General features: G+C 40.0%; 1 protein-coding gene across 2 annotated transcripts; it reads left to right on the forward strand.

Annotated features, from left to right (window-relative positions):
* Positions 1-655: 655 nt before the first annotated feature.
* On the forward strand, positions 656-17,031 carry TMEM220 (transmembrane protein 220). 2 transcript variants are annotated; one of them, XM_045525256.1, is made up of 6 exons: positions 656-760; positions 1,518-1,547; positions 6,293-6,353; positions 8,544-8,667; positions 10,007-10,066; positions 16,868-17,031. In XM_045525256.1, exons 1-6 carry the CDS (start codon positions 668-670, stop codon positions 17,001-17,003), a joined length of 504 nt encoding a protein of 167 aa, XP_045381212.1. In that variant the 5' UTR covers positions 656-667; the 3' UTR covers positions 17,004-17,031. The 2 variants fall into 2 exon arrangements, with proteins under 2 accessions (XP_045381212.1, XP_045381213.1); XM_045525257.1 differs by lacking the exon at positions 1,518-1,547.
* Positions 17,032-19,007: the final 1,976 nt, after the last annotated feature.

Consider the following 19,007-nt stretch of genomic DNA (forward strand, 5'->3'; position numbering starts at 1 on the left):
AAGAAATTCATGAGCAATTTTGGAAATTTTGTTGGTTTTGGTGGTGGGAGAGAATTGTAAATATGTATAATATGTAAATACCTTTTATAATAAGAGCCCATGAAGATAAACGAGGCTGTCTGCAGAAAAGCTGTGAGCCGTATCAGATGTTAATATAACTGTCGTCACTCTAGAAATTACCATAATGCTTACAGGGATTTGAAAGTTCCTGAGCTTTGGAAAGACATGCATAAATACTAACCAGAAAACACACACACACACACACACACACACACACACATACGCATACACCCCTCTTTTTTGTTTTTTTTTTTTCCTTGTTCCTTTCTTTTTTTTTTTTTTTTTAATGTTAGGCAGGTAGCCTTAGTGAAAGAAGGCTTTGGAGTTGAACTTGGTTCAACTTCCTTCCACGGCCGATGAGCTGTGCGACCTTGGGCAAGCCATCCAGTCCCCCTGGGACTCACTTTCCCCATCTGTGAAATGGGGATGCTTTGCCAAGGACCTAGGGCGACGGCAGGAAGGGCCCAAGCCACGCTGCTCCCCACCTCCCCGCCCCCGGCGCGCGCCTACCCGCGGCCACTGGAGGGCCTTGGGGACCGGGCCGGGGCGGGCGTCGCCGGGAGGAAGGGGCCGGCCCCCGCGCGCTCCGCCCCGCGCGCTCCCACCGATGGCGCCGGCCGCGCGGCCCTGGGCGCGGGCCCTGTGGCGGGGCTGCAACGGGCTCATGGCCGCCTTCTTCGCGCTGGCGGCCTTCGTGCAGGTCAGCGGGCCGCGGCGCCGGGCGGCTGGGGCGGGGGCGGGCGAGGGACAGGGGACCCGCCGGGCTCGGGCTCCTCCCCCAGCCCGGGCGCGCGGCGTAGACTGACGAGCCCGCAGAGTCGCAGGGGCGGAAAGTTTATGAGGAGGACGAGAAGTGGGGCTTATGCTTGGGGGACCCCAGGCTCTCCCCTACTCAGACATAGATGCGTTCGGATGCGCAAGCCACACGCCTGCGACCCTGACCCTCAGGCCTCCCTTGCGCGCAGTCCTGTGCTCAAGTGCAGGAAGGAGCCGGTTCAGCGCGTGTCCCTTTGAAGGGGACCCAAACAGAGGCAGCCCCGGCACCTTTCCGAACATTCAGCCTGTGCCTGAGACTGCACACAAGTCAGGGTCTGGGCAGGAAGCGGAGCAAACCCCTTTATAGCATCATTATCCTTCCAGGTCTGCTTTGGAGCCCCTCCACAATAATTTCCCCCATTTCTCGAGACTGGAGGCTCCTTAAAATCCCCATTCTAGGGTTGGCGCGTCCTCTTCAGAGCTCCCGTGCGGTTCTGTTCAGAAACGTGTGGCTGCACACACACCATCTGTCGTGCTCAGCCAGAAATGCCTTCCAGCCATCCTCATCTGCGAGACTGTCTGACGCAGACTTTGGCTTTGGCTCCGCCGTGTGGCACGGAACACACGGATAAAAAGGCAGACCAAAGATAGGGGGCACAGGACGGCATGTCTGCTGACGCCTGCGTGTTTTGGCATTCCAGGTAAATGATCCTGATGCGGAACTGTGGGTGGTGAGTATGAGCCGCTATGACACTGCCCTCCATTTGAAAGAATTGTGGACTAGCACAAAACGGCAGTCTTCTGTTTACCTCTCCTCCCTGCTTTGTTTACTTAAAAACTTAGAAGCCAAACCCTTTGTAAGCTCTTTTTCCTAAAATATTAGTAGGGGGATCGGAGTGACAATGTAATGTGTGTGTGTGTAAATTCCAAACTTTCTAGAGACAGAGGTCTTTCCACGGTATTCCCTTGGAATAGAGGGCCCAGCTGAGGACCCGGAGACCTCGCAGGAGTGATGGAACCATTCCTTCTGCGTTTCTAGGCAAAAACTGCAGCAGGCCTTTGGTAGGGAAATGACAGGCCTAAGTTCTGTGGTGCTGCTGATTTAGGGAGTTACGTTGATAAAAGTCATTAAAGCCCGTTAAACCTACAGTGTTCATTTCACATATTAACTGCCATGTGAGTTGTATTTAACTCATGCTAGTTTTGAGCCCAGGGCCCTGTGAAGCATATGGAACTCACACGTCTGTTTACCTTTATCCTTATGAGCTATTTTTCTAGTTGCATATAACTCACACACAGAAAACAATAAAAAAATAACAAATTTTTCAGTAAATTAAAAAGGATTGTTTTGTTTTCAAAGTTTTTATTCTATTTGCATAAAAAAACACTGTGGCCCCAAGGAAAAAAATTTTTTTTTCTATCGTGGCAGTCAATGTGTTAACCAGTGCTCTGATTTGAACCATTAGAGGAGAAATGTGTGCCCCATACATTTTCTGAAATATTTGAATTTTGCCCAGTTTCTTTCAATACAGAAACACAAGACTGTACAATATCACTGAGGAGTTGATTCTTAGCCTTTAGAATAATGTTGACCATGTGAGTAACATGCATGAAAGCATTTATTAATAGAATTATAATGCAAACATCTAGTCCATTTTTTTAGTACAGTAAAACCTCATTCTGGTATTGCTTATTATCCAGATTCATATGTCCCCGAATCAAATCAAATTGCATTTTCTTGGCACTCTGATTTCACATCTTGTGTTCCAAATATCATTTACCCATAGACAAGTCTCAAACATCCAGGTTAATGTTGAATTTCCAAAAGACTGCTGGATATATCCACCCATACGTCACACTGCTCCTCAGATATGCCCAAGGTCCTACCTAGCATCTTTCCCTGCAAAACCCACTCCTCTTCCTGACTTGGCATTTCTATCATCAGTAGAATCATTCTCGGAGTAATCCTCTCTCAAAACCTCAGTCATCTTTGACATTTCTCTGTCCCTTACCACTGCCTTTGAGATCCCCTCAAAAGACAAAGTAAGTTTGACCCGGGCAGAATGGCACACAACTGTATTCCCGGCTACTCAGGAGGCTCAGGCAGAAGGATCACTTGAGTCTGGGAGTTTGAGGCCAGCCTGGGCAACATAGCAAGACCCTGTCTTTACAAAATTAATTAAGTAATCGATTAAACAACAATCTAGGTTTAATTGCTTATCTGTATGGTACCTGCACATTATACCATTAACTACATGCTCAGATGATATAATGTGAAGAGTAGACCCCACGTCCCCACGGACATCCTCTCTCATTCCCAGTTCAGCCCTCTGTTAGCTCCCACATGGACCCCTGGAACAGCTTCCCAATTCTTCTGTCCGCCTTGCATCTCTTCTGTTCGTAGAACACTTCCTGTATGTGAACGTCTGCTTCAAAAACTTTTGTTACTTCCCAAGATCTCTTAAGTTGAAACTCCCAACTTGGATTCAAGGCCCACCACAATATGGCCCCAGCCCACCTTCAACAACCAGGTTGTCGAAGCCTAGTCCAGCAATAATAGTTAATGTGCCTCACCCCTAGAATTCCTGTGTGTCATACTCTACCCAAGCTTCGAGGACTATCTCAAATGCTGTCTCACCGGGAATATCTCTCTGCTTCTTTCCTACAGTTTCCAGCCAGTCTTCCTTTGAACCTTTTTGTAGCACTAACACATTTGGCTTTGCATTAGCATTGTCTCTGTTTCTGCCAGCTCCCACGAGGACAAGGACCAATCTTCCCATTTCTTGATAGCCTTTAGGCAACCTAACGTAGAGCCTCCCTGATGGAAATCCTTCCTGAATGAATGGATGAACACCTACTAGGTCACTGAGCCTTGGGGGCTGGTCTATGCCAAACTCATTTCCATGTCCCTGCTTCACCTTGCTCATGGAGGACATTTGTATGCATACAGCAGCTAATAATGGAAAATCTGACTAGCATCAGGTTATAAAAATACAGAATATTTCACTTAACATATCCAGAGGTAGCTGTTTAATAGTCAACAGTGTCATCAAGAACCTGAGCTTTCTGTCTTTCTTCTCAGCCATCCTCAATATGTGGGTGATATCTCCTCTCATGTTCACAGAATGACTGCTGCAGCTCCATACATCTCATCCCCAGAAAAGAGCACCCCAAGTAGGAAGAAGCAAGACAGAAGAAAAATAAATTTTCCTCCTGTGTTTTCTTTTCTTATGTGAGAGAGACAAATGTTTCCCCAGAAGCCCGTTGGGCAGGGCTGCTGTTCAGTGTGTGTGTACCAGCATGGCACGTTGTCAGGGCTCCAGACTGACTGGTCAGCACCCAGGCATATTGGCTGCTAATGCTTTGAGCATCAGCCTTGCCTCTAAAAGACTTCTTACGTTTCATTGCTGGAACATGACCACCTCTACCTGCGAAAGAGGCCGAGAAAACAAATAGGTGGAGAAAGGAGAGTGATATTAGGCATGATACCACAGTATTCAACGACTGTGTTTTCAGTAAGCTAAATACTATAAATGCATAACACAACCACCCTTAGATTTTTTGAAAATCCACCAACAAAAATATGAAATATAAAAGACTGAGTTCGTTATTGAGTGTTTATACTGTGCATTGTTTTAACTTGTGCACTAGAAACAGTTATTTTCAGTTCCTCTGACCTCAAATTTTTTAAACCTCATTCAAGACAGAGAAAAGTATTTAAATAAAGATTAACAGGTCACAGCTGCCATGGGAAACTATTACTTAGTTGATTATTTCCTTCATATGTTTACAATATACTGAACTAAGAAGGTTTAGAAACCCTTTAGTCTATTAATGACAGATATCTCATACATTTGGATGCACATCTTCAAAATCTCTGCCAAACATTTCTTACAGAGAGCACAATTAAGTATTGTATAATGGATGTGTGTGTGTCTTTAACTTACCTTTCTCTCTCTCTCTCTCTCTCGGTGGCTAAGGCATGTAGTTTTTCACTAGAAAAGTAGTCTCTTACTGCAGGCCTTGGAACAGCAGCAGCAGTGGCCCCTGGGACATTGTTAGAAAGTCAGAATCTTGTGGCCTAGCCCAGACCTCTGGAATCATACTCTGCGTTCTAACACGATCCCAGGCGACTGGTGTGCACATTAAAGTTGGCACTGGTCTAACTGTCAGTCGCATGACTGTCCACCTTGACTTTCAAATGTCAGTATGGGCCATTATTCCAATATTCATGAGGGATGGAGTGGGAAAGATGAAGACAGAGTCTCTAATCCAATGCTCCCTCTCCCCAGGGGCAAGACAGACATGTTTTTATACTGAAAACAAATAGCTTAAACGTACAGCTCTGACAGCTTCCAAATAAACAAGAGGTTTCTGACATAAGCATAGCAACTGATGTGGTTAAACTGCTACATTTCTCAAAAAGTCCCCTTGTGTCTTATAAACCAACCCTCCCTCTGCAACACACACACACACACACACACACACACACACACACACACACACTAGTTAAGTTTGTCTAGAGCCTGTTTGCTATGAACGAGGCTTAGGAGTAGGGCCTCTTGAGGACAAGCCTTCCCACTTCGAAACCAACTTCTCAGCAGCTTCCAAAAGGAAGAGCCCAGCCTTATTATTGGGACAGGGGATCCGTACATTGTTAGGAAACTTTCTGTGGTCTCACAGGGTTGGAATATTGGGCCGGATAGTCCAGTGGGTCAAACCCAGCAAGGCCATCTGGCTAATCATGGCTGCTCCTGCCCTACTTTTCAAAGAACATTTTCTTGTGTGCCAGTGGGGGAAGGTCATTTGGGCATGGAATTTGCTTGGGAGAGACTGGGCGGTCAGTGTGTCTTAAGACTCAAACTCTATGCTCAATGCTGGAGCTCAAAGATGAACGAGCCTTTCCTGGAATAGCCTACAGTCTAGGAGGAAGGTAGATAAATTGCAACCACAAGTGTCAAGTGCCATGAAAGCAGAGGCTACCGCTTCCTCAGCCGTTGCTGAAACCCAGAGGCTGTGTTGCAGCAAAACAGCCACTGTCTCGTCTTTCTTTACTTCCCGGACATCTGAACATCTCAGGTATTGGGCACACTTTTTTTTTTTTTTTTTTTGGAGAAAGAGTCTCGCTCTTTTGCCCAGGCTAGAGTGCTGTGGCGTCAGCCTAGCTCACAGCAACCTCCAACTCCTGGGCTTAAGCAATCCTTTTGCCTCAGCCTCCCGAGTAGCTGAGACTACAGGCATGCGCCACCATGCCCGGCTAATTTTTCTATATATATTTTTAGTTGTCCATATAATTTCTTTCTATTTTTAGTAGAGACGGGGTCTCGCTCTTGCTCAGGCTGGTCTCAAACTCCTGACCTCGAGCGATCCTCTTGCCTCGGCCTCCCAAAATCCTAGGATTACAGGCGTGAGCCACCTCACGCCTGGCCTGGGCACACTTCTTAAGCCACATAATTTCCTCTCTTTTTGCTAACAGGTGGTGTATGCGATACCTGCAGTGTTGACTCTGCTTGTTGGATTTAACCCTCTTGTCACAGGTATAGACCTTGCATTCTGAAGGGAGATACAGCGAATCAGATTTCCTTGTAATAATGAGGTCTATCTGCCTGACTCTCAGGAGAAAAACAGGGCTCCCTAGGCCTTTCTTCTCATTTCTGGTAATAAGAGGAGATAATTCTCATCTAGATTGTTCTTACCCATCTTCTGGAAAACATTATGAGGATCTGCTGTGCTAAGCCCTTCTTTAGCAACTTGGACCCAAGACCCCTGATGCTGTTGTGGAATCCTGGTTATGCAGTTCAGCCCACGAGAGAGAAGGGTTTTGGTCACTGCACTGATTTCTTAAGCCACCAAACTAACGTAAAGTAGGCAACAATCTAAGTGCTAATCTTGTGTCCCCATACTCAGTGGCAATCAATGTCTAGCATATATTTTCTCCTCACAACCCCGTTCAACTCATTTTTTTACACATTTTTCTTAGAGTAACACCACTCCCATTAATCATTTTCTTATTTTGAATTTATTCAATACCTCTGTATATGAACCAGCACTCAAATATAGAATTGTTTATAATGTCTATAGCAAATATCTAGATTTTTTGTTAATATATGTTGCTCTTCCTAATCTCCTTACACACTGTCATGGTACCTACAGCAATGTATTGCATGATTTTATATATGTTTTCCCTACCAGGCTGTGTAAGCCCCTTAAAAGCAGGATCATGTTTTATGCATCTTTGCATAAGCTTAGCCTACCTATATGTGCCTAGGCCATTAGGGCTGCTATAACAACAATATCATAGACTAGGTGGCTTATAAACAACAGAAATTTATTTCTCCCAGTGCTAGAGGTTGGAAAGTCCAAGATCAAGGTGCTGGCAGATGCAGTGTGTGGTGAGGGCCCACTCCTGTTCATAGGTGTGGCCTGCTCTCTGTGTCCTCACAGGGTGGAAGGGCCAAGGGAACTTTCTCAGGCCTCTTTTTTAAGGACACCAATCCCATTTGTGAGGGATCCACCCTCATGAACTACCTACCTCCCAAAGGCCACACCTCCCAATACTATCTATCACTTTGGGGGGGTTAGGATTTCAACATATGAATTTTGGGGGGACACAAATATTCAGTCCACAACAACATGGCCAGGCATGTGGTAGGTACTTACTGCTGGTCAGAGGAGTGAATGGCTGTAAAACAGGATTACTGTATATTCATTCTGTAACCTGCTTCTTGGACACCTTACATGGACATCCCAGGTGGGTGTACATGTGAAAAAAATCCACTTAAAATATCTAGTTTGTATAGCTCACAGGCTACCTAGCTCAATGCTGGGCAAACATAGCTCCTTCACTTTTTATGGCACTAAAAATCTTTCAACCAACCTTATGTTAGACAGTTTTATACTATAAAACAGTGTCTTATAACAGAAAAAAATACATTTATATTAGTTTTCTTATTATTGAAAACTATTAGTCCTGACAGATTATTTTTCAGTTTCTTTAAAATAGCTTATAGTAGTGAGCTTGGAAGTTCTCAGGGGCCTTAGAATAAAGAATAATGATTCCTACCTAGGTGGGGAAAGTTCTAGCTCCCCAGATGCCCGGGTGCCTTACATAGGCCCCTAGAACTCTGTCTCCATCTTTAAGGTGGATCAGTTAGGGCTACTTTAGTTATAAGCTAGAAGAAAATCTCAACTCCAAAAAATTTGCTAAGAAGCAAACATGTTGGTGCGGTTTACTGGAAGGGCTGGGTGGTGCTGGCTTCGGGCACTGGTGGTCCCTGAACTTCACCCCCGGGCTCCCCACGGCAGCTCTTGCGCTCCCAGTTCACATCTTCTCCATGCTGAGTCCAGCAGGATTTAGACTCTGTTTGTGCACTCTACTGAAGTCAGAATCGAGTTGTTGGCCCTGATTCATTGTCTGTTTGTCCTGAGCCACATCGCTGTGTCTGAGGGGACGAATGTGTTGAGGGACCTGGCTATGGTCCAGTTTGCTGGGACACACAGACTAGGGGTGGGCAGGGTGGATTCCCAAAGAAAATGAGGGTAGTCATCCCAGGAAGGGGAGGTTACGTTTATAATTGGTGCTATGACCTCTGTGTTGTCCCTCAAAAAAAAAAAAAAAAGTTTTTCCGAAAGCCTTTTCTGAAAGCAGACTACAGCAAAGCAGGTACAGAGATCGTTTTCTGTGGGGTGTGATTCCATTACCAACAGCGTCAGGACGTCTGTTCTAGGAAACATCATCTGGAGGAGTGTCTCTGCGGTCCACACGCTCCTCTGCGTGGCCTGGGCTGCCGGCCTGGCGTACTCCCTCTTGCTTCATGGGCAGCAGAGCATCTTGCATGAGGAAGAAGGCAGGTGAGCAGTGACTTTTGTCCTTTGGAGGGGTGGGGTAGAACTGAGGAATCGTGTCTTCCTTTATCAGACCTTATCTGTGCACAGCGGTGATTGGCTTCCCCCGGCCAGACCGTGCGGAGCAGGGAAGGTGTTATCTCCCTCATAAGCTGAAGGAACGGAGGGAAAGGTGGAGTCAGGATTCAAACCCCATCATTCCTACTGCACACAGCTGTTACATTACGTGTTACATTATATCACTGTCAGGCAGTGGGACTTTGGCCTCCCGTGACTGGCAGCGGCGCCATACAGTAATACTCAGTCCGGTTACCCACAGCGCTGTCAGCGTTCTGATCCAGTTCTGGTTTAAGCCAGAATCTCATCTACAGGTGTAATCAGCTACTTCAGAGGTCAGGGTTTGAAGTCAGCCTCTGTTAGACTTGCGTGGTATGTCTCATGTCATCTCCGCCCTCTGTGACAACCATTTATTTGCTCCTGTTTTATCACCTCGTCCTTTGCTTCCTGCCACCCTTGACCTCCTTGGCCTCATTCATAAGCCCTTTCCCTTCTCTATGCCACTGCTGCCAGCTGCCAGCACCAAGGGTCAGAGACTGTAAGTTCTGCATCTCTGAAAAGGTCCGGCTTTGTTGCAGTCCCTAATCTTTAGAAACCCGGAGAGCAAATCAGGGTGGGTCTGCAGGTGGGATGTCAACCAATTGGGTTGAGTCACCTCCAGCGTGAAGCCTGTGAGCCATGGAGCACTCAAGGTGGGGCTTTCAGTGGAACTATGGTGGAATGTGATTTTTTCTATTCTGTTGTAATACATGTATCTAGAAGAATATACCCACCCCAGAATTATAGTCTGATTCATACCACAAATCATTCCTCTCCCCTAAGAAGTGACCCAATCTCCTGCAATATGTGCTCAAATTATGTATTGGTTTAATCTCATCCTGCCTAATACTGAGGCCTCTAAAAAAATGTGAAAATAATGACTGATCAAATCTGAAATTGTTTTCTTGGTTGCACTATACCTCCCAGTGACCTCCAATAAGTGATGTGTCTGTGTGGGTTTTTAAATATTTATTTAATTTTGGGGAAGGTCCACTTATAAGTTGAGGAACAGTCATGGACCTCATATCTGCCTCTTAAGATGGAATGTATTTTCATATAAGCCTTTAAACTGTCTGAGAAAAGTAATTTATGAATCACGGCTAGACTTGAAAATATTCTATAGATGTTGTATATCTTGGGGGAAAGTCACTCAATCAGAATGTACTATCAGGTAGTCATAGAGAGAATGCCACGCTATGCATCTCACTTGCAGCCACTCCAAAAATATGAAATGTGTGCTCTGTTCTAGGGAGCTCTCTGGTCTGGTGATTATCACAGCATGGATGAGCCTGTGCCGCACTTCATCAAAGTAAGTATTTAAGGAATCAGTTAAAATCAGATGTCTTCAAGGGTGATAAAATCAGGTAGTAAGTGAAAATATTGACACACAAGTAAAAACAGGAATTTTTTGAAAGAAATCTTTCCTTTTCCTAAGGGAAGCTAATAATAGTTGATTCAAAGTTTCATGATCACTCATTTTCATGAATACCATAGTTTTCTATGTGGTCCAGTAAGGTCATGGGCAGTTGCCAGCCTGAAAGGTGTTCTTCAGGGTGAAGGAAAATGATCACAGAGGAAGCTCGAAGACTGAGAAAAGAAAAAAAGAGGAAAGGAAATATCAATGTGTGAGGACATATATGTGAATACTAACTTATAGAACAATAATATTGATGTTTTGTGGGTTTAAACATATATCGGATAAAAATACATGACAATAGTAGCATGTAAGCTGGAAGGGAATAAATGGAGTTAATGTGTTCTCAGGTCTTTTAATTGTCTGGGAAGAGATAAAAGTACCAATTTATGTTAAACTTTGATAAGTCAAGGATTCATGTTGTAATCCTTAGGGTGACCACTAAAAGAATAAAAAATGATTATAGAAGGCAGGAAAAGAGATGGACAAAAAACAGAAAAAATGGAACAAAGGGGAAGCACATGTTAAGAAAGAGATTTAAAGACAAAGAGATCAGAAATTATACTAAATGCAAATGTATCGAATATTCCAGTTAAGAGTCAAAGATGTTCCCAGTGTATGAAAAGATTAAAAACCCAACTCTACACTGTTTACAAAAGACAACCCTTAAATATACACCTACAGAAAGATTTAAAGTCAAAAGATGGAAAATATTTACTATACAAATACCAACCAAATGAAAACCAGTGTAGCAATTTTAATAACAAAGTAGACTTTAAGACAATTATTGGAGCAAAACAACATTTGTGAATATTTTTATTTTTTGTTTTAGTTTTCTATTTTGAAAATTTACAAACATATCTAAAAGCAGAGAAGCTAATCGAATGAATCAGATGTATCCATTTCCCAGCTTCAATAATTATCAATATGTCCAGTGTTGTTTCATCTAAACCACTATCCACTCCACACTGCCAGACTATTTTGAAATAAATTCCAGACATCATATTGTTTCCTCTATATTTCAGAATGTATCTCTAAAAGAAAAGCATTGCAAAACTAACCACTCTGCTCTCATACAAAAGCTAAAAGAGCAATAACTCTTCAGAATTGTGAGTTTTCCAGTTACTGTTTAGATTTCCCCAATTATCTTATAAATGCTTGTCCCTTTGTGCCTTATACTTCCTATAAATTGGTGGTTAGATCTAGAAGTTTGACCAGATTCTGGTATTATTATTTATTGTAGACTTCTTTAAGTTAAATGACAGTGTTATGTACTTCCATCATAATATACGTAACACATACCTGTTTCTCTGTGCTATTAATAGTCTTTGATGATTATTGCCTAAATCTGTTAACTCATTTGGGTTGCAAAATGGTGATATTCTGATTATATCATTACTTGTTCATTAGCTAGAAACATCTATAAAGAGAAACTTCCACTTATTAATTCTTGACTACACTGAGGTTCATATCATGAGCAGAAAGGGAAAGGAAAAGGAGTTGATTCTCCCCCTTTATTTACCAGTTTTCAGAATGAATTGTTTCTTATCTGGGCATTCGCCAAAGGTGATCAGTGAGTTTTGTCTCTTTGTTTTGTTTATTTCGTTGTTTAGTACCATTATAAAGTCATGGCTTTAGACATATTTGAAGTGTTTCAGTCCAGGCAGTTATTATTATATTTTTATTCTGTCCTATCTTTGGCCTCTGGCACTTATTCATGTTGGCTCCTGAATGCTTTTGGACATGACCATAGTAACTTTTGATGGCTTCTTTGCTTTCTGGTATGACAAGATGTTCCAGGCTCATGTTATACCCAGGATCATGTTTTATGCCCTAGACCTGAAATCAGCCACTTTTGCAATGTATGTGTGTGTGAATTTATATAACTGTCTTAAATATATATGTGTATGCTATATACATATATACATGTACATATATATTTAAAGATAAAATTTCTTATGAGTTCATACTGATTCTAACTATTCATATTGAGCATTCCAGTTTTCATTTAACCTTATCAGAGATCTTGTACCTGTATCTTCTTTTAATCCTGGCAAAATCTCTAGTCTCAGTGACCTCAACATAATAACTCATTTGATTTACCCTCCAATACAAACACAATCTCAAAATAACTATATGACTACTGAAAACGGGCTGTTTTGTCTTTGTCATTAGGGTGTATCCCACAAAGGGATGTACACTCAAATTCCCGGGAATAATTGTTCTGTATGCTACTGCTATCAAGTGAATACACAGTTAGGTTCATTTATTTCTAGGGATAATTTTATTTCAAATATATTGATATTATTTTATAATTAGGTAAAATACCTATATGGCTCCAAAGGCAAATCTGCAAAATAAGATATATTATAAAAAATCTGTATCTTCCCTTTCCCTAAAGGTGAAATTTTTTTCAATTTGATGATTTATTCTTCCATGGTTTTTCAGTGGAGTGAATATGTGCATTTATTTGTATTCCTGCTTGTCTTAGATAAGTGGTAGTATATTATACACAATTGTATTCCACTTGCTTTTTCACTTACTACATCCTGGAGCTCATTCTACAGTGTATAAGAGCTTTCCTTATTCTGCTGGTAGATAGCTCCATAGCTTATCCAACGAGTCCTCTACTATTTGGACCATATCCAGTCTTTTGCTCTTAAAGATAGTGTGGCAATAAATAGCTCCATGTATATATCTAACATATTTTTATCAGCATGTCTTTGAGATGAATTCCTGGAAGTGAAATTGCTGGGCCAAAGTGTAATTGCATAGTTAATGTTTTGATATACTCCCAAATTCCCCTCCATATGGCTTGCTGCATTTTGTATCCCCTCCAGCAACAGATAAGAGCGCCTCTTTGCTCACAGCCTTGCCAACAGAGTACATAGTCAAAACTCTGAATTTTTACTAATCAGATAGTTAAGAAAGGAGCAGTTTTATTAATAACTTGCATTTCTCTTATTAAGAGCAAAGGCGAGCATATTTTTTGTATTGTTTTTTCTATAAAATGTTGGTCCACCTCTGAGAAATGTTAGTTTAACCTGATTCTCACTAAAGTTGTTGGTCTTCTCTATTTTTAGAAGCTCTTTATCTGTGATATAAGCTGAACATATTGTTTTGCAGTTTGATATGGTCCTTTTACTTTACTTGTGCAAAGTATACTTTGCTAAGAAAAAGTCTTTCACTGTTACTTTTTAATGTAACCATATTTATCAATCCTTTTCCTTATGACTTCTGGATTTGGAGGCATAGTTAGGAAAACTTTCCTCACGCCCAGGTTGTAAAGTAACTTATCTCAATTTTCTTCTAACACATGTATGGTTACATTTTTACGCTTAAATGTTTGATCTATTTAGAATTTATATTGGTGTCATGGTATGAAGAATGGGTCCAATTTTATATTTTTATATGGCTATGTGGTTATCTCAACGCCACTCATTTCTTTTATTTATTTTTGGAGACAGGTCTTACTCTGTTGCCCAGGCCAGAGTCCAGCAGCAGCATCTTAGCAGCTCACAACCTCAAACTCTTGGGCTCAAATGATCCTCCTGCTTAAGCCTCTCGAGCAGCTGGAACTACAAGTGCACACCACCACACCCGGCTAATTTTTTAATTTTTTGTAGAGATGGGGTCTCAATCTATTGTTCAGGCTGGTCTCAAACGTCTGGCCTCAAGCGATCCCCCTGCCTCAGCCTCCTAAAGTGCTAGGATTACAGGCCTGAGGCACCACACCTGGCCTCAATCCACCTTATTTACAGGTGGATTTAAGATGCCGAAGAAAGACACTTTTTAATGACGAAAGGTTCAGTTCATCAAGAAGATATAACAACTCTAAATTTGTACGTACCCAATAACGTAGCCTCATAAAAGATACAACAAAAATTGACAAACTAAAAAGAAAAATTGAGAAATCCACAGTCATCTTGGGAGATTTTAACATATTTTCCTCAGTTATTAATAGATCAAGCAGACAAAATATATCAATGTAAATATAAAAGATTTTGATCACATGACAAGCAACCAAGAATGGCAGAATCCACTTTCTTTTCAAGTACACATTGAGTATTTATAGAAAGACTGTATGTCAGGCCATGAAATAAGTCCCAACAAATTTCAAAGGACTGAAATCCCTTTGTGTTCTTTGACCACAGTGCAATAAAACTAGAAATCATTAACAAAAAGATAATTAGGCAATCACTGTATAATTAGAACTTAGGAAATATGCTCATATAATATTTGGGTCAAAGAAGAAATCACTGTAGACATTAGAAAGTATTTTAAGCTGAATAAGGAGAACACTACATATCAAAATTTGTGGTATACAGCTAAAAATCATGCTTAGAGGAAAACTTACAGTCTTAAGTACATATATACATATTTTTAAGTGGCCGAAAATCAATGAATTAAGCTCTTAAGGTTAGAAATTTTCCAGTTTAGGAAGTTAGACAAGGAACATCAAGTTAAACTCAAAGAAACAAGAAGAAAATAAACATAAAAGTAGAAACCAATGAAATTAAAAATTGACATAAAAATAGAGAATTAATAAAGCCAAATATTGATTTTCTAAAATGGTTTATAATATTGATGAGCCCTGCTATGACTAAGAAGGCAAAAATAAAAGAGCAAGAACAAGCAAGAAGAGGCACAAATAATATCAAGAATGATAAAGAGAACACCATATATATCTAATGAATATTCTAAAAATCATAAAGTAATATGAAGAACTTTATGCTAATAAATTTGAAAATACAGATTAAATGGACAAGTTCCTTGATAAAAATACAATTTACCAAAACATACACAAGAAGAAATACTCAGAACAGTCCCATAACTATTAAAGAAATTGAGTCAATAATTTAAATTTTTCCTAAAGGAAAACTCTAGACCTAGATGGCATAACTAGAGAAGTATACCTAACATCTAAGGAAGAAGTAATGTCAACTTTCAACAACCACTTCCAGAGAACAGAAAAAAAATAAGCACTTTCCAACTCATTTTATGAGGGCAGATAACCTTGATATCAAAACTTGACAAGAACATTATAAAAAAAGGAAATTGCACAGCAATCTCACTCATGACCATAGATTAGCAAATTAAATCCTGCAATATATAGCCTAACCACCAAGTTGGGTTTATTCTAGAAATACAAAGTTACTTTAACACTCAAAAACCAACCAATGTTTTCTACCACATTAGTGAAATAAAAGAAGAAAATAAACTATCTTCTCAATCTATATACAGCATGAGCATTTGATAAAATTCAACATTCATTCATGATAAAAGCTCTTAGAGAATGAGTATACAAGGGAACATAACCAGGTAATGGTATCTATACCAAAGTACGATACTTAATGGTGAACAGTTGAAAACATTCTCTCTGAGATCAGGAATGAGATGAAATTAGCCACTCTTGGCACTTATACTCAACATTGTGCTACCTATTTTCCTAGCCAGTGCAATATGGCAAGAAAAAGAAATAAAAGGCCCAAAGAGACCAGGTATGGTGGCTCATGCCTCTAATCCTAGCACTTTGGGAGGCTGAGGAGGGAGGATTGCTTGAGGTGAGGAGTTTTAGACCAGCCTAGGTAATACCCCATCTCTACAAAAAAAAAAATTAGCCAGGTGTGGTGGTGCATACTTGTAGTTCCAGCTATTCAGGAGGCAGGGGTGGGAAGAGGCTTTTGAGATTGCAGTGAGCAATGATTGTGCCATTGCATTCCAGCCTGGGTGACGGAGCAGACTGTCTTTAAAAAAAAAGAAAAAAGAGGCCCAGGGAAGAAATAAAATTTTCATTATTTGTAGGTGACATAGTTACATATGTAGGAAAAAAGGAATCTAAAAAATTACTAGAATAAGTGAGTTTTGTGTGATTACCAAATATACAAAAATCAACTGCATTTCTATCAGCAAGTAACAGAAAGTGATAAAAACAAAGTTACTCTTTATAATAACATCAAAAAAATCATCTCCCTGTGAATAAATCTAGTAGAGATATGTAAAATCTCTACACACAAAACCATAAAACATCATAGGAGAAATTAAAGAAGACCTAAATTATCAGAGGGCTAAATCTATACTGGCAAAAGGATAAATAAACTAATGGAACACAGTAGAATCTGTAATAGAAACAGATCTATACCTATGTAGACCTTTGACTTACAACAAAGGTGGCCCTGCAGGGTAGCAAAGAGAGGCAGTCTCTTCAATAGAAAGGACTGGCTCAATTAAGGATCCATGTGGGATAAAAGTGAAACAACTCCTACCTCACAACTTTCATAAAAATAAATTCCAGGTGTGTCATAGGTCTGACATAAAAAAGCAAAACAATAAATCTTCTAGAGAAGGTAACTTAATATCTTCAAGATCTTGGTGAGGGAAAGTTTTCTTAAACAGAACACAAAAATCATTAGGAAAAGATCAGTTTTAACATTGTCTAATTACAATGACTTCTGTTCCTCAAAACACATCACTGAGTGGGACAAGATATTTGCAACACATGTAAACAAGGATTTTTATTAAGAATATATGTAAAGAATTTCTACAAATCAGTGAGTTATACTTCAATAAAACAGTTGAGAAGAGAGCAAACTAAAATGTAATGATGTGTTTTACCAGTTCAATCTTTATACTTGTTTCCAAAGCAATCCATAATTTTTATTGGATTTACTTATAATAATTTTTGTGTCTTTATAGGAATCCAGTTGGTGGAAGAATTCAGTTGGCTATTGCCACTGTAATTGCTCTTTTCCCATTTATGTCATGGGTCTACATATACGTAAACAAGGAAATGCGGTCCTCCTGGCCAACTCACTGCAAGACAGTAATTTAAATGACTTCAAAATTCCTGTTTTTAAAATAAGTATTTTCAGTCAATTTTTTAAAACATTGGGGTAACTAGCCAGTTTCACAGGAGTTTATCTCAGATCATTTGGGCTAATAATAGAGATTTTTTTTTTAATCCTAAGAACTTTTAAGGATGCCTACAATGCAATGCAAGATTAGATGGGATGAGTAGGACACAGGGTCTCATAGTCTCTGGAAGTCTCTATGAAGGGTATTGTGTAATGGGAAAAGCATAGCAAAAGTTTAAAAATATGAGTTCTACTCAACTTCATCTCTGTGACTTGGGGAAATATATAAACCACCTTGTGGATATTTCCTTATTTATAAAATAGGATTAATACCAGATCTCCTACTTAGACAGTTGCAAAGATCAAACCAGATAATACAAGAGCACTCTGAACATATAAAGTGCTTGCACAGGTTACAAAGGGCTGCACATGACTAAAAGAGAGGGGAGCAGGGTTTGGGTAATACAATGAAATAGAGGTAAAGAGAGGGCAATAGCCTGGAACTAATCTCAGCAGTTGCTGACCTGGTGCAATGAAATGAACTAAATGAGAACTATATATGAACCAAAGGAAAAGGCATGTCTTGAAAAGAAAGGGAAGTTGAATAAAGGCATTCGAGACCAATGAGGAAGGAAATAGGGACGATTAATCACATTCTAAATGAGAAATAAGGCCAAAATCTATACACATTCTTTTTAAATGGATGTCCGGAGTAACCCCGGGGAGGAGAGCAGTTTAGAGCTACACTCTCCACTGTGGTTGCCACTAGCCACATGCTGCTGCTGAGCTCTTGAAATTAGCTAGAGTGGCTGACAAAGTCAATTTTAATTTTTTTCATTTTCATTTTAAAAACTGATATTGAATTATTAGAAAACTTTTACGTGTGTGTGGAACAATTTGGGCCTATGAGTCTACTTTTTCAACTGAAAATTTTGTCTCTAAATACAGATCAAGTATTTCCAATGAAAACTTAGTGTCCAAATGAGTGGGCTGTAAGTGTCAAATGCACACTAGATTTTAAAGATACAGTACAGAAAGAATGTAAAATATTTTATACTGATTACATGTTGAAATATTTTAGATATATAGGGTTAAATAAAATATACTATTAAAATTGATTTTGTCTGTGTCTACTTACTTTTTAAAATGTGACTGCTAGAGTATTTTAAATTATTTGTGCGGCTCACCTTGCATTTGTTGGACAGTCCTGTTCTAGGCATCTGGCTGGCAACTGTTCTACGTGTGCTAGCATCAAACTCTGTAGCCAGCATATTGTTTTTTGAGATCTAGAAAATCCTTCACTCAAAAAGAATTAGTACCTTCCACATTTCAGGAGAGTGAAAATGAGTCTGGTGGTTTTTCTCTTTTATTCCCTTTATTACAATAGTAAGTAATTCTGTGAATACTTGTTAAAGGAGGTATGTGTGTTTTGTTTTGTTTTTGTTTCCACTGAACAGTGAGAAATTCTTTGAGATTAAGATTTGGATGAGGGAAAAGGGAAAAAAAATCTAGTTGATATTAAAATAAAGTGAAATTTATTTTTAGGGTCAATAAAATACACGTGAAGGATTTGAGTTTTCCAGTATACATTTAGCTTACATGATATCTGTGGCATTTATGCCTTCTTTAATATTAACTACTAAAGTCACACACAAAGAAACAGACTCATTTGCAAATTCTATATAGGCCCTACCCATCCTCCATGTCATGTTTGCCTCTGTGCTTGAAAGACAGTAATGTTCAAGATGCTCTTTCATCTTACCTACAAATTCTGTGAATATTCATAGTCCCTTTTGCATCTCCAGAGTTAAGCATGTAAAAGGCACTTTTGGTGGAGTACTGTCTTTTCAAGAGTCTTCATTAATGAAATCTTTTTTCAATTGAATGTATTAATAAATTTAGTTCTATTATCAAAACCCCACAATTGTTTTCCTTCTCATTGGTCCTCCTCTACCTCAGCCTGTCCTTACTCACTGCCTAGA

This window comes from Lemur catta, chromosome 15 (assembly GCF_020740605.2).
Source record: "Lemur catta isolate mLemCat1 chromosome 15, mLemCat1.pri, whole genome shotgun sequence".
NCBI classification, from domain to species: domain Eukaryota; kingdom Metazoa; phylum Chordata; class Mammalia; order Primates; family Lemuridae; genus Lemur; species Lemur catta.